The following is a 16,873-nucleotide window of genomic DNA, read 5'->3' as shown; positions in this document are numbered from 1 at the left end:
ACTGATCTTCAAAAACAAATGTAACAAACAGTATTCTTTTTTAAGCATGTACTTAGATTAGCCTCTCTTAGAAAAACTACCATTTGACAAAAGTCTAGCCCATCAAGAGGTGAGTGAAAATAAGATACACAGGAATGGAGAAACCATAATAAAAGGATTGATTGTAAGTATTGGGCCCATTTAAATATAGAATTATGAATAAACAATTGTGTTAGAGCTAGAGAATATTATGCTAAGCGAAATAAGTCAGAGAAAGACAAATACCATATGATCTCATTCATATGCGGAATTTAAGAAACAAAACAAATGAGCAAAGGGGAAAGAGAGAGGGAGAAAGAGACAAACCAAGAAACAGACTCTTAACTACAGAGAACAAACTGATGGTTAACAGAAGGGATGTGGGCTGGGGGACGGATTAAATATGTGATGGGGATTAAGGAGTGCACATGTGATGAGCACTTGGTGATGTATGGAAGTGATGAATCACTGTATTGTAAACCTGAAACATAAAACACTGTGAACTAACTGGAATTTAAATAAAAACTAAAAAAAAAAAAAAAAAGGTTAGGGGTGCCTAGGTGGCTTAGTCAGTTAAGTGTCTGACTTCAGCTCAAGTCATGATCTCACAGTTCATGGGTTTGAGCCCCACCTTACGCTCTGTGCTGACAGCTCAGAGCCTGGAGCCTGCTTCGGATTCTGTGCCTCCTTCTCTTTCTGCCCCTCCCCCCGCTCACAACGCGTGTGTCTCTCTCTCTCTCTCAGAAAATAAACATTAAAAAAATTTTTTTAAAGGATAAACAACTCTGGAAATTATTGAGCAACATATGAATTTATAAATATATAATGGTAAAAAATACTAATGATAATAAGTACCTTACAAAATGGAGGTGAAGATGTTGGAAGCAGTATTTTAATTGTTTCATGTTTCATAGCAGTGAGTTAGTACACAATATAAAGTTAATACATATAGTCTAAAAATATCAAACATCTAAATGCTGAGCTATGGTTTTTCACAATTTCTCATAGTCCTCTGTTCATTTTAGAGGGTTCTTTAAGAACTAATATGTCGTGGGGCACCTGGGTGGCTCAGTCAGTTGAGCATCTGACTTTGGCTCAGGTCATGATCTCATGGTTCGTGAGTTTGACCCCTGCGTTGGGCTCTGTGCTGACAGCTCAGATCCTGGAGCCTGCTTCAGATTCTGTGGTCTCCTCTCTTTCCTCCCCTCCCCAACTCAGGCTCTGTCTCTCTCTCAAAAATGAATAAACATTTTTTTTTAAATCTTTAAAAAAAAACACTATTTCTTGTGATAAAGACACAGTATCTAAAGTTCTGCAATTACATTTCTAAAATGTTTCTTCCATTAAATTTAAATAGAAGTACACAAAAATAAATGGAAAACTACTCAACAATGAAAAGGATTCAATTGCTGGTGTATACAATACTAATCTCAGAATTATTACTTTGCATGAAAGAAGACAGCACAAAAGAGTACCTGTATAATTGCGTCTATATAAAATCTACAAAATCTAAACTATAGTGACTAAAAGCATTTCAATGGTTGCCTAGGGCTGGGAGCAGAGAGAGGCCTGCACTGCAAATGGGCACGAGGAGTGGTTTGGGATCATAGGAATATTTTATATCTTGATTGTGGTAGTGGTATCCTAGGTACATAAAATTGTATAAACTCATATAATTGTACACACTGAAAGGATGCCGTTTATTGTACATATATTATACTTCAATAAAGCTGATTTTAAAAACATAACTCTGGGGGTGCCTGGGTGGCTCAGTCAGTTGAGTGCCTGACTTCGGTTCAGGTGATGATCTCACCATTGGACCCCCAAGTCGGGCTCTGTGCTGATAGCTCAGAGCCTGGAGCTGCTTCAGATTCTGTGTCTCCCTCTTTCTCTGCCCCTCCCCTGCTCTCTCTCTCTCTCTCTAAAATAAAGAAACATTAAAAAAAAATAACTCTCTGGGGCACCTGGGTGGCTCAGTCAGTTAAGCGTCCAACTTCGGCTTGGGTCATGATCTCACAGTTTGTGAGTTCAAATCCTGCATCAGGCTCTGTGCTGACAGCCAGAGGCTGGAGCCTGCTTTGAGTTCTGTTTCTCTCTCTCTCTGTCCCTCCATTGCTCATTCTCTGTCTCCCTGTCTCTCTCTCAAGTATAAACATTAAAAAATTAAAAAAAATAAAAACCATAACTCTGACTTTAAAAAAAAAGCTTGAATACTATGATCCCATGTTTCTAAAATTGTTTCTCTCCATCCTGCCTGCATACCTTCACAGGGTGGCTGATTAAAGTTCATTAAGTGTTAATGAAATAGCTATTTTTGAGTCATAGAATTTGAAATGAATGTTTTGTATTTATTTTTAAATTTTTCCCTGTCATTGAGTTTTCATAGTGAGGAAGTGTAATTTTTACAACCAGTATTATTAATTTTGAAAACATAGAAATGTATAATATTCTATTTGTTTTCCTGAGGATTGTGCTGAAAACCTGAGGTAGGGACAGGCGCACCACCACAAGAGAAGGGACCATGTCCCAGCTCATTCTGGCGGGGCCCCCACTTGCTCAGCTGGTTTCACTAGCTCACAGAGAGTCTATGTTCTCTCCTACTATTACAACAGCAGTAAACATATAAATTCCCAGTAGTGCATCCAAATAGGTAGGAATGACTCCAATTCATCCTGATTAGAGCTTCCTGGTGAGGTGAGGCAGGAGAACATATAGGCTATTCTAGTCTTCGGTGTGGTACCTGTGACACCCGTGGAGGAGACTGCTAATGTGTTCATGATTCACTGTGACCATACATTGGATATTTCATTGCTTCTTCACTCTTTTTATAAGATGGGGTTGATATGAAAAAGCATAAAGAGGATTATCATAAACTCTGTCAAGAAGTGTTTGAATAATAACAGGGGTCTGTTATTTATGCTGAGCCATTTGTGTTGTCATTTCTACGATACATTGTAGCATTAAGATGTATGCTCTTTCTAATCTGACTAGCAAGCTTTCCATCTATTCCCTCAGGTGAAAGGGTTGACTGCTGTCTGCTTTGGAATGCAGGTGGTTCTTAACCCTCAGAACGGTGAATCCCAATCTACTGGGATATAATGACATTTTAAGGCAAAGCTTCATAATATACAAAACAAAATACCAAAATTATCTAAATCATGAGGATTTCCCTTATTTAAATGCTTTTAATGCAAATATTTTCTTAATACAAAAAAAGTAAATAAAAGAGCAACATTGTTTCCCAAAGTGTAAAAAGAACATTTGATGGTTAAAAATTTTTTTTTTTTTTTTTTTTTTTTTAGCGTTCCATTTGCCTGCTCATAAAAATCTCTGTGATTGCATTGCCTGGCGACTCTATTTACAGGCCTTCTAAGTCTGCAATTAGCAGGTTGGATAGCATGGTAGACAAGTCCTTGCCAAGGTGGTATGGATTACCGAGATGCAGTATGCCTTTTGAGAAAGAATAATAAGCCTTTATACAGCCATCAAAACCAGTTCAGACTCCAGAGTAAATAACATTTAAAAAATTAGGATGGAAAGCCACACGTCCATTATAAACCCTTAAATCCCAGAAAGGAAAAACATATGAGTACAAGTACCACCCAAACATTTGTTTGAACTCACGACACTGAGGTCAAGACCTGAGCTGAGATCAAGAGTCGAACACTTAACAGACTGAGCCCCCCAGGCGCTCCTTGGCTGAAGTTTTTAAATATATTTTGCTTTAGTAGGTAAATGTAAAATTAAATAATAAATTATATCTGACAGTACCTGTTTACGATGTCACATAATCAGTGACACCACTGATTATGGAAAGTGGAGAAAATTCTTACTCGAAAATGTAAGATTGTCCCAACCAGTAAGAAAAAGACTCATAAAAAATTAAATAATAGCAATTTACTCTTATCTTCCCAAACTACTTTCAATTCCACTCCTTTTAATTTTCATAGAACAGATATTACCATCATTTTTATGTTATAAACCCTACTGCAGGGAGAGGCTCTGGCTATCCACCAGAATTATTAGCAGTCTTATTAAAAATGCAGATTCCCGGGCCAGAATCCCTGAGAACCCCATCAGTAAGTGTGAAATGAAGCCCAGAATCTGTTTTTAACAGCCTGAGTACACTTGCCTGGTGAATTCTGATGCACTTGTCTGGGTCCCTCTCTCTGGGCGTGGCATCAATCACAGGTGATAACAACACTCAAGTATTGGGGCGCCTGGGTGGTGCAGTCGGTTAAGTGTCCAACTCTTGATTTCAGCTCAAGTCATGATCTCACAGTTTGAGAGATCCAGCTCCATGTCGGGCTCTGCCCTGTCAGCTCAGAGCCTGCTTGGGATTCTCTCTCCCTCTCTCTCTCTGCCCCTCCCTCGCTCTAGCGTGTGCTCTCTCTCTCAAAAATAAATAAATAAACTTTAAAAACAAACAAAACACAGTCAAGTACGTTTTTTTCTTTTTCCAACTTTTGGCCTGATCTCTCTGCCTTACAAGTTTCCCCACTTGGCTTCTCATTATTTGGGAAAATGTAGTGTTATCTCTAAATTTGGACATATTTCTGTATGTTCCTTCCTGAGACTTTAATAAAAGATTATCACAGAAACAGAAAAGCTCCACTCCCAGAGGGCTTATTTCTCCTGAGCATGTGTGTCTAAACAAGGTCTCTGCTATGACAAAATTGTTCCCCTCCATCTAATAAAGACTCATTTAATTAGTTTTGGTTTGGAACTTTCTCAAGAGATTTTTTTTTTTTTAAGTCTAACTAGATTATATCCACAACTTTTCCACAAGCCTATATGCCCCTTAAGTAAAAGTGTTAAAAGGAAGAATGATTGCTGCCTATGGAATGTTCGTAGTACCTGACGTGTGCAAATCCAAGTGAATTCAAGACCACGCCCAAGCCACTTCCAGCCCAAAGCTGTCGGTGACCCCGCCCCTCTGCTCTCCTATGCCACGCCCACTCCTGAATGTGGCCTCTCCCTGTCTCTCTGATGCCAGTTGTCTGTCCGTCTTGTATCCTGACTTCATGCTTGCCTCCACTACCAAAGCTTGCCTTCCTCAAAGATATGGACAATTCCTCACAGTGCGTGCCCCATGAATAAGAAAATCACTGGCTACCTAGCCTCGTTTCCCCTTTCCATGGATATACACGTTAGGGTGCACAGAGCCCTCTCACGTCCACCGTAAGCTTTTGCTTCTCTCTCCACAGACCCGCTGAGATTTTGCGACTTTCTATGCCTCTTTTCTATCTCAGCTCCTTCTAACTTGGTTGCTCAAAAACTGTTGCAAAATAGCTATTTCTAGCAATTGACCTCAGAGTATAGACTGCCAACTGCCACAACTCAAGGCCATCCTCTTTCTAAGCATTTTCCGTGGGTTGGTGCTTTGATCCAGAGCTTCTGGCTGCCCCTGGGAAAGCCTCACGTACCTCATCCTGCAGTAGAGTCTTACTGTACTCCAGGTGGTGCCTCTCCAGAATGGAAGATCCATGAAGCTTTGCTAATGGAGATGTGGATCTAGGAGGAAGAGGATATACCATAATTTTAAAGACTACACATATGCCCATAGAGAATAGAGTCTTTACCCTCTGAGGATGTTTTCCATTTCTCCTTTCTCCCTGTCCTCTAATGGCTGTGAAATGGTCGAAAGTAACATATTGGAATAGATTTTTTAGGCTTAGAACACGAGAATACACTCTTAAAAAATTCTTTAAAAAACCTAATTCGTTGAATGCATAAAATGACTGAATTATTTAAATAAGGAAGTTTGGTTCATCCACTGCATCTTTCAGTTTAAAATCTTTAGGTTCCCTGGAGCTTATGGTAGTGGCCTATGACTTCCAGAACATGTAACAAGTCTGTTGAAGCCTCATCGACCATTTGCATGGAAAATGTTTATTAAGAATTTCCAGGAACCAAAATAAAAATGATTGTAAAGCAATCATTTCTTTCCTCCTCAAAGACAGGGACACAGAGTTTAAGTTAAAGTTCCCATTTGTTTTTTATTTTGTTTTGTTTTTGAGACAGAGAGAGAGAAAGAGGGAGAGCTGGGGAGGGGCCGAGAGAGGGTGACAGAGGATCCCAAACTGGCTCCTCACAGACTGCAGTGGGTCCAATGCAGGGCTCGAACTCACGAACCATGAGATCGTGACCCCAGCCAAAGTCTGATGCTCAACTGACTGAGCCACCCAAGTGCCCCTTGAAGTTCCCACTTGTTAATGATTAGGTCACAGCTTTATATAAGTGGGGACCTCAGTCTTTGGTGCCTTGTCTTTCTTCAAGTCTTCCTGTTTAAGGAATGGGAAGCATCTGAAGATAAAAAGGTAGAAAGAGGAAGTGATGGAGAGAGGCTAAGGTCAAAGGAAGGCCTACACAGATAATGTGAAGACTTTGCTATAGAAATACAGAGCGAATAAATAATTTGAAGGGAGGAAGAAATCAGAAATACGGGTGGGAGCCTTAGTAGAGAAGTTTCATCTTATTTCAGCAAGAACAGAACTTTAGGGAGTAGAGGAGACAGTAACAGGTCACGAACAAGTCTGGTAAACCAAATGCTCCAGTTAGGGAACAATCAGACTATGCCTGAGCAATATTATAATTGATTATAATTTTAGCACATATTTACATACATACTCTGTGTCAGCACTGGAGATTAAAAAAAAAAATCAAAGCTTGATTCCAGTCAGAAAAGAGTAGTATCTTTAATTCCTTTTGTTTTAAAAATATCAGTCAAAAAAGGTTTCTGGGAGTTAGAGATACACCCAGTCTCAAAATAACACCTCACAGATTACTTAATACAAAGGAGAAAATGTACCTTTACATAAAGAGATCTCCTGGATATCACCCATAAATAATTTAACTAAACCTCATAAATAATGGGACAAATTGCTCTCATCGGCCTCCTGAAGAGCTGGAGGGCACAACATCATCAATGTAGAGTTCCTGCCAAAAATGTTTACTCTGGGCGTAAACTGAGCCTGGGTGGCTCAGTTGGTGAAGCGTGTGACTCTCGATTTCGGCTCAGGTCATGATCTCGCGGTCCGTGAGTTCGAGCCCCACGTCAGGCTCTGGGCTGACAGCTTGGAGCCTGGATCCTGCTTTGGATTCTGTTTCCCTATCTCTCTGCGCCTCCCCTGTTCACGCTCTGTCTCTCCCTCTCTCTCAAAAATAAATAAACATTTAAAAACTTTTAAAAAATAAAGCAAATTTCAGAGAAGTTATTAAAAGTTTCAGTGGGATATTGAGGGGAAAAAATGTTTAAATCACACCATCTGTCAATAATTCTCTGTATTTTGGATGTCTGGCAACAGTAAGCTTCAAGTATGGAAAATAGCCAGTGTAGACTGTGATACTATCCAGGCACTCAGGGAGAAAATAACCAAAGGAGAGAAACTCAAGCAATAGAGATTATGGTATGGCTTGACTATTGAACCTATCAGTTTCCCTGGAACATTCCCCCAGAATGATTTTTGAAAATTAGAACTCCAGCAAGGGGCAGTGTTGGTAAAGAAGCACTAAGGGGTTCTTTTACGGTAGACTAGTAACATCCCAATTTCCTGAAGAAATTTGAGGATTATAGTACGGGGGAACACCACTGTCAGTATCCCCTGGAGAATTCTGAGGTAGTGGAGGAGACGATTAAAGACTGGATCCAAGTAAATTTTACCCTAAAATGTAAGAAGTAGAAAATGGCACAATCTGTAGATGACAGAACAGGAAGATTGACCTTTATCTCTGAAACAGTTTAAACTGTTTTGGAGTTTGTGAGCGCTTACAGAATAATCACAAGGAGATTCCAGAGAAGGTTTACAAGGAGAAAATGATGCCAAGTTGATGTTATGGCACCTTCTGTGACAGGGCTGGTGGGAGCGGAAGGCCAGGACCTCATGTGTCTGGATTTCAGCCAGGTAATTGACAGGACACCTCACGATATCTTCAGTACAAGCCAGAACAGCAGAGCTCAATGAGCGTACTTAATTGGCTGTCTTCAGCCCTGGGGGTACGTTTCCAGCCCTGGGCCCCGAAACAAGACCCTTTGCTCTTGTCCTGATGCATAACTTTATCAGAGACTTGAATGAATATTGATGGAAATCATGAGTAACTTTCCAATGACAGAAAACTGGAAAAAAACAGATAATCCACTGGCTGACAGAGCGTGACAAATGAAGACTTCAAATAAGAGTGGAATAAAGAATCAAATTAAGAAGATGAAATTTAATGAAGATTAAATATGAACCACTTCAGGTCCTGTCTGGATTACTGTGTTAAATTCCAAGACCCGCATTTAAAGAATAACATAAAAACACCAGACAGGATTCACAGAAGAATAACAAATAAAATTACATGTGTGGAAACTGTTATATACAAAATGATTCAAGTAACCTACTGTGTTCAACCAGGAAAGGCTGGGGGAAGTGATAATTCTCCTTAATATGAAGGAATGGCCTGTGGTTGAGAAATTACATATATTCTAGCAGCTCCAGAGACCTGAACCAGGACAAACAGATGTTCTCGGGAGACCGATTTCAGTTCAGTACCATGAAAAACGTCCAACCGTTAGAATCATCTACAAATAGAACTGTCTGCCCCGTGGGCCATTATGGGAAAAAAATCATATGTGGACTCAAGGAAATGGGGAAGGAGGCAGTAGAGAGGAGAGGTCTGCATTGAATGGGGGATGAGATAAATTCTAAAATTCCTTGTATTTTTGTCCCAATAACATCCTGTATTTCTTCAGGAACAGGATGGGGGAGAGTAAAAAGGCAGAAAGATAAGAGGGGTGAGAAACTAAACAAGGAAAGGGGGTAAAATGAAGAAAGAAATCAGTAAGCTTAGAAATGAGGGAAGCAGAAAACAAACTGGCTAGCAAAGTGAAGTGAACACAGGAGCACAAGAGAACTGGAGGGAATAATAGAAATGTGAAAATGGCCAGGTTTTTAGGGCATTGTCAGAGGGTAGGCTAGGGCTGGGGGATAAGGATGGAAACCAGAACCAAGAGGGCCAGACATGTTGGAGACAAGAAATCAGACCAAGGGCACAAGGAAGTGGACTCCAGCCGGGAAGTGGAGTCATCTCTGTCCCTGCTGCTTCAAGTCACCCTAGGCAGTGACCTGATTTGTAGCCATCAATGTGAGAATAATAATACTGTTTTATTCAACCTTGTAGTGAACTGCTGTTGCCAATGTAATGTCTCCATGTCTTTGTGGGCTCCTGAGCGGCCTCCAGAACAATAAGGATGTGAAGAGACTCATCGAGCATCACTACTGAAGGACAGTGAGCAGAAAGACCGTGTTTGATCACAACGGTGCAGTGGAGCTACCAGAACCAGGAGCACATCTGTGCTCAGGTGCCTGCGGTGGGGAAACCCGTGCACGGGTCCCAGGCCTTCCGTGGCCACATATTCCTGCTGTCCGGTCTACGGAGAGAAATGCTGGGAGAAGTTCACCGTGCACCCCCCCCCCCCCCCCCCAGCTGACAGCCAGGGGGACCCGCACAGACTCTGAATGCTGGACCAGAGCAGAGACCTCAAATATGGCTGCATCCTTCCTGCAAACTGGAGGCCAGACACCACATCCAATGTGGCTGCTTCCTTTCATGTAAGGCAAATTGGACTTCACCTTTTGGAGCTTGTTTCTTCATCAGTAAAAGGTGGAGTACAGCAAAGATTAAATGAGACGATGAGTGTCAAGTTCTTAGCCTGTGTCAGCTCACGATAGGGGCTATAAATGTGAGCTCCTTTGGAGCTGAATTGGCTAATACACCAGTGATCAGAGGAGAGGAAGGGGACCCGGCGACTGTCAGGAGACTTGTGAGTGAGGTGCGGAATAGCCAACGTGGGCCCGAGTCTCTGGGGAGGAAGACATCCCTTGCCCGAAACCAGGGTGCCATTCCTCTTTTCAAGGCAAAGCCCCATAGGTGAGAAGTCACTGCTCACGATGTGCTTTTCACTCATTGAACACATTTTTCTTAAGCACTTACTATGTAGTTTCGTCTACATGTAATTTCATTTGATTCCCACAAGTCTTTGCGGGTAGATATTGTGCCCATTCTACCGTTAAGAAATTGAGTCTCAAATAGACGAAGGGATGTGCCCCAAGCTGCCTCAACCAGGAAGTGGTTGGACCCCACAAGCCCAAACTCTAAAACTTGTTGTCTCTAGAATACCTAGTGCCTCCGGTAGCTAGTGTGTCAGAGGTGAGGATACAGTATCTAAGGCACACAGGGCATCCTAAAAGCCATTATCAAGGAGCAAGGCTGGCCATGGGCATTGCTGATGAATTTTGAAGGGTGTCAGTGACATAATAATAATACTTACTACTCATTTACTGCCAAGAGGCTACCATGATATTCATTTGTTCATTTCATCTTTACAACGACCTTACCTATTAGGTACCATTATTATAACTCTTATTTTCCAGGCGAGGAAGTTGAGGCTTACAAAGTTTAAATGACTTGTGAACCCAAATCTGTCTGAGCTGAGAACCTGCACCCTTACTGTTTGCACATTGTCGGGGCAGGAGAATAAGGTGCAAACCAGCTGAAGGAGAGCTGGGGAGCAGCAGAGGAGCCAGGGGAAGGGAGGGGAGTGAGCCCAGGAAGAAACGCCCCCTGGCTTAAGCTGGGGGCTACACAGGTGTATACAAGTGTAAGCCGAAGGCCTGTGCACTTTCATATACGAATCTGATACTCTGGCTAATCAAGTTGAAGAAAGGAGGAGTGAAGGCATTTACAGGTAGGGCAGGGCATGCCTGGAAGTGGAAACCCAAGGGCAAGGGGGCTGCAGGGCTGCAAGCTTCCCGGGAGAAAGCAGACATTATCATGAGGATGAAGCTCAGAAGGAACAGAACATGGCCCTGAGAGTCCTAAATGTGATGAAGAGTTGCTGACAGGGCCAAGGGACAGAGACAAGTTCTCTTCTCCCCCGAGGTGCCTTCAAACATCATCAGTATATCACTTACTTCATCTGATACAAATTATTGGTGCCTCTGTGGTCAATGTCATGGCAGAAAGCAGCAGCAAGCATGGCAAAGGCTTCAAGATCCGTATAGTATTTCTTTAGTCTCCCTGTCTAAAAGAATATATTTATATACATTTACTTATATAAATACACCTCCGAACAAGTGCAGTGAAGACTGCCTGCAAAGGAGAAGACGGCCTGCTGTGTTTTTAGACCAAGTTGGCTTAATTTCTTGCATATTGCAGCTCCTTCTGGGCAATTACAAAACCCAGCAGGTAACCGAATTTTCCTTTAAAGAGGTAAGTATGTGAATGTCAAGGTGATAATCCAGCCCCATGCCCAGGGATACCCATGTTCCCTGGCATCATCCACAGGGAAGTTTGGGATTTACAGGATTGTGTCCATGAATTCCAAAATTACTGACCTAAAATGGTGGACCGTATCCATTTCTCATCATGCCTAAGAGGGAAATGTGTGGGTTGACAATTATTTACAGCTCTCTGCACCTACCATCAGCAAGGTAAACATGGTCTGCCCCACGTTGAACCCGTGCCTCCAGTTGTGGTAAGTGATGGACCGGTACCCTTTTCTCACGGTGTACATCCACCTGGTAAGAACCTGTCACCCAAAGAAGACAACACCGTTCAGACTTTGGAATAGAATTCTAAAGGTTACAAGGTCTGTGACAATCTTATCTAAAAAGATAGGTTGGTCTTGTTGACAGGGTTTAAGCTGATATATTTACAAAGTTAATAATAATTGAAAATCCTAACTGAAGTTAATCTTTTGAACCACGGGACACATTAGCGAGTACAGCAACAGAATCACACAGTATTTTAAATTAAATGCGATCTGACCTCTACGGGTACTTTGAATTTCTCCACCACGTTTATTTCAAAGAAGAGTCGCAGCCCACACCTAATCAATTCGTGCTCTGTGATGGGGAAGTCACTGAAGCGGAATTCGTACAGGTCCACCATCTGTGGGTCTGGCAAGTCCTCTTTCTGTTGGGACAAAGACAGATGGTTTCAGGTTACATGCATCTTCTTTCCCTTTGGTCTCACACATTCAGCCCTGGGTGTAAAACAAAATTACCACCAAAGGATACCGCATGCAACCCCACTGAGCCTCAGTGGGACAGGCTCTGGGGGATGCGGTTTACGTGTGTTATTATCCTCACAACAAACCTGCACAATTATCCCCATTTCCAGATGGTGACACTGAGACTCAGCTACATTAAGAAACTTTCTGAGTGCTGGAATTCAATTCCAAATCCATCTCCAATGGCTGTTTTCTTTCTTTGCTGCTAAATGAAATGTTTAGTTGCAGCAGCCTTACCCGTTTTCAGTACTCGACTTTATTTTCCTATTCAAGAAATGTTTAGTAAATAGTATGCGATCACTTAATTCATTTCTATTGTATTCTTTTTTTTTTTTTAGTTTTTATTTTACATATATTTATTTTTGAGAGACAGAGTGTGAGCAGGGGAGGGGCAGAGAGAGAGGGAGACACAGAATCAGAAGCAGGCTCCAGACTTCTAGCTGTCAGCACAGAGCCCAATGCGGGGCTTGAACCCACGAACCGTGAGATCGTGACCTGAGCTGAAGTCGGACGCTTAACCGACTGAGCCACTCAGGCGCCCCTTTTTCTCTCGTACTCTTTATATGCTCAGTAGACTGTGGGCGCCACAGTGTGGGAGCACGCGTGTCTTATTTGCTGTGGTAGCCCAGAGTTGGCAGGGCCTGTCCCAGACAGGTGCTTGGGACATGTCTGTGGACTGAATGAACAAATGCTCTGTGGTGCACTGGTACACCTGCAGACACCTCACTTACCCCCACACCTTGTTAGGATTTAGGACTGTAGATAGGTTAGAGAGTGAACTCAGCACATGAGTATTGACATGGCTGAGGAAACAAAATTATGGATCTTGCCCTTAAAGAACGCGGTCTATTGAAATGGTTATGCAGTATAGATCATTGAAAGGTGAGAGCTTAGAATACTCACAGAGCATAACATCCAGGGCCCAGGGCTGGGGGAGAAATTGAAGGCAGGTTGGAAGTGGGATTGAAGAAGGAGAGATTCAGGAAGGATGTTAGTTCAGCTGATTTGTTGGAAGGCAGGAAGGAGGAAATCCCAGGGGAGGAGAGAAAGCGCCAGGAGGGAGAAGTTAGCAAGAGCTATGTGGGTCCACGTACAGGAGCAATTCAGTGCATTGGGTATTTACTGAGCCCGTGCTGAGTCCTGTGCACTGTGCTAAGGCCATGTCCCTCAGCAAGTTTAAGGTCTCCCAGGGGATAATTCACGCTCTACTTTATACAGATTTCAATACCAAATGGTATATGGTTGTTTTAAGTAAAATTATGGATTTTCATCCCTTAACCCCTGAGTCGGAGTTGACTTCTCACACCCTTGTCCTTCTCTCTGTTCCCCAGGTCTCCCAGTGACCTCCTCTGATCCCTTCTCATCAGTCTACTCTTGGACTGGTCACTTTAGGCAGAGATTTTTTTTTTTTTCTTTTTCCCTGAAAAGCAATGGTTTGGAGCCAGGAGACTAGGGTTCAGTTCTGGGTTCAGATTAGCTACATTTCCCAGACTGAACTAGCCTGTGAAATGGGAACAATAACGGTAACATTGTTGTCTTCATTGTCTAGCAATGCCAATTTCATCTGCAAGTGCCACAGAGAATTAACGAGGATTCAATTCACAAAACTTGTCTCTATTTCTCACAGGACCCTGCTATATCCTTGGCTACTCCTTCTTGTCATTTTCTTTCTTTCTCCAAACCTTCCCGGCTTCCTTGCCCATGTGAGTTCTTCTGTTTCTTTCATTCATTTATTGTTTATTCATTCAACAAACACTTATTGGTTCCTATGTGTGTTGTAGCCATTATGGATGAATAAAGTAGACATTATCATTGCTCTTGAAACATGCATTCTCACGGAGAGGCAGACAATAAGCACATCTTTTAAAAATCAGAGTAAGAGAAGGTTCACGGGCTGGGGTGGGGAAAACTCCATGCCACACAGACTCCCCACTAGAGGCTGTCTCAGTCCTACAGTTTGCAGAGTGAAGATAAAATGTGAAAGTGCTTTTTAATGCTTTCAGGCTCAGTCACACTAAAGTGTAAATGTGCATTTTAGCAGGAAACGAAGGAAGAGGTTCGCAGAAGAATGACTCCCAGATCCCATTTGCAGTAACAGGCAATCCAATAAGATAGTAGTTTAGTACAAAGATGATAGGTTTTGAAGAACAGCCATTTAAAACTCTGTGACACAGAGGGTTTGTAAGAACAAAGGCTTTTGGTTAGTCCGCTAAGTGGGAATTCTGGGCACCCCAAGGCCAGTTTTCACCTCTCTGAGGAATCACACAGTTAAGCTGCTACCCCAACTCGGCCATGAAATGGCTCTGATGGCCACCTGTGTCGAGGCTGGTTTGCTCCGTCTGTTCCCAGAAGGGTCCCCCTGGGCCCCTGAGCGGGCCACTTCACGGGGTACTATGAACCAGGCGGTCATGCTGCCCCGCCTTCCCGCTGGGCCTCAGGGCTCCTCCCCTGTGCTCCCTGGGGCTCTGCTACACCAGCTGGCCTGGGGTTCTCTAAGACAATGTGCTCGCTTGTGTCTCCAGGCCCCGTTCTGTACCGTCTTGCTTCCCCTTCTCACCTCCAGCCATACCCAAAACCCTTATCTGCAACTCCTGCTTTCCTATCAAGCCTCATTGCCACGGCTATTGTCTCATATTCCACCACCATCTGTGAGTAGAATCAGGCCCTTGGCCTCCCCAGGGCCGTTGGTGCCCACAGTCTATGAACTCGTCCATCTGGGGCAGTGTCACTGTTTGTATTTTATCTCCCCAGTAAATGGGGCCTCTTGAACCAGATAAGACCAGACCACACTACCTTTTGTCCTCAGGATGCAGCGCAGCTCCTTGTATTATAGTACCTCTCGATAACTACTGCATGAATGAGAAAAAACTGAATTAAGGATGAGTGACGAAGGTACTTCTTTGGGAAATCCTCTCCAGATCTACGGTGTGGCGATCGTGAGCTGTAGGGCCTCCTGATTTGTCTTGGAAAGGAGGGAAGGTAGGGGGATTTCTTTCCTCATCAGCGCACCCCTACCCCAGTCCTCCTCATAAAACAAAACTGCAGTTGGCATCCTGACACTGTAGAAATTCTCTAGTTCTCCACCTAAAGGACGAAGGCCCTTACATTGAAGAAGCAACAAAATGGGCAAAGAACCAGTAGCTTTACAAGGAAATGGACTGTTTTGAATGTAAAATCTGCTCCAGGCTTGTCCCAAATCATTACTGCATAAAACTGAGGAACTCAAAACACAATCAAATATTGCCGAGTTCTCCAAAAGTCATGCGTCTCCCCTTGCCATGATTGCATCTTCACTGCAAACATTCTTGCTGTGTAACTAATTAATCGGCTATAAGGTAATTTTTGCCATAAAAATAAAATCACACAAAAAATGAGAGGGACATTCATTAAAAAGGATGTAACATAAAACATGTAACATTATGTAACATCTTTACGTAACATAAAAAAATGAATAACACAATAAAAGAGACCTTATTGTCAAATTTTTAAAAAATTTGAATATATTTAGAATGTATAGCATAGATTCATGGCAGTACTGTGCCAATAACTGATTTCATTCTGTGGATTGAACCTCAGCACTTGTCTTCAAAGTCTTTCATTTAGAGTATTACACTCTTGGGGCGCCTGGGTGGCGCAGTCGGTTAAGCATCCGACTTCAGCCAGGTCACGATCTCGCGGTCCGTGAGTTCGAGCCCCGCGTCGGGCTCTGGGCTGATGGCTCAGAGCCTGGAGCCTGTTTCTGATTCTGTGTCTCCCTCTCTCTCTGCCCCTCCCCCGTTCATGCTCTGTCTCTCTCTGTCCCAAAAATAAATAAACGTTGGAAAAAAAAAAAAAATTAGAGTATTACACTCTTTTTTTTTTTTTCTTGTTGATTTGTCTCCTCCTTTGGCATCACACTTTCTTTCTTTCACTAAAATTTCTTCCTTTGTTAAGAGGGGCATCAGTTTCCAAATACTAGGAGGCATATTTGCAACAGAGCTCTGTATTGTGCTGTGAAAGCCTTCTACACCATTGTTTGTTCCTGGCAGATTGTCCCACGTCTGCTGATAGACGTTCCTAAGTTCTATGGGGAATGTGGAGGAAATGCTAAGGTTGTAATGCGTTTGTAACTGAGCTTTGGCCATTATGACTGGCATGTTACCATTGTCTAGTACAGCCTGGTGCACAGTCTGGCTTCACATTCTACTCCACACTTCCAGTGAGGTTTATCACCGTATTTTCTATCAAGTCCGTATACGGAGTTGTCATCACCCCCTATTTTAAGACCACCCCGTGTACTTGTCACAGCATAGACCATTATGAGGGCTAGCTAAGGTTTATATAGACAATTGTGAGGGTTAGCTGAGGTTTACATAATATAAAGACGAGAGTTTTACTGATAACTAGCTTCAGTAGATTAACTCTGCTGAAGGCAGTCAATTCATCAATGAAGAAAGCAAACCAAACTGTCAAAAGAATTTTCTCTTTTACAGAAAAACTGCCTTACAGATCACTTAGTTATGTGGCAAAAATATTTGCCACGAAATGGTTGTGGCAAAGATGTCTACAGCAAAGAAGTTTCGGGCAAAACTACCTAGAACCAAATATAGGATTAATAACAGGAAGAGAAGTTATTTCAACCATTTCAACTGGTGGCAACAAGAGGAAAGAACCACATTCCTCCAAGTTCCAGAAAACAGAAGCGAGTGCTGGCAGAGGACAATTGTGCCTTGAAGGGTCTTTGTTCTACTGTAATTCTGTCATGTCTTCGGGGTGACCACAGTGTCATCCAAAACTATCAAAATAAACGAGGCCATGACA

General features: G+C 42.5%; 1 protein-coding gene across 6 annotated transcripts in view; it reads right to left on the bottom strand.

Moving 5' to 3' along the window:
• PDE6C (phosphodiesterase 6C) overlaps nucleotides 1–16,873 on the bottom strand; it is a 45,576-nt gene that overhangs the window by 9,679 nt on the left and 19,024 nt on the right. For all 6 annotated transcript variants that reach the window (XM_047825404.1, XM_047825403.1, XM_047825405.1 and 3 more), the window contains 4 exons: nucleotides 11,830–11,976; nucleotides 11,483–11,590; nucleotides 10,974–11,083; nucleotides 5,445–5,532 (listed from right to left, as the gene is read on the bottom strand). In XM_047825404.1, coding sequence (XP_047681360.1) covers nucleotides 5,445–5,532; nucleotides 10,974–11,083; nucleotides 11,483–11,590; nucleotides 11,830–11,976 — 453 coding nt within the window. The remainder of the gene's footprint in view (nucleotides 1–5,444; nucleotides 5,533–10,973; nucleotides 11,084–11,482; nucleotides 11,591–11,829; nucleotides 11,977–16,873) is intronic.

Source organism: Prionailurus viverrinus, chromosome D2, assembly GCF_022837055.1.
Source record: "Prionailurus viverrinus isolate Anna chromosome D2, UM_Priviv_1.0, whole genome shotgun sequence".
Lineage (NCBI taxonomy): Eukaryota > Metazoa > Chordata > Mammalia > Carnivora > Felidae > Prionailurus > Prionailurus viverrinus.
This window is presented reverse-complemented; position numbering and strand designations above follow the sequence as displayed.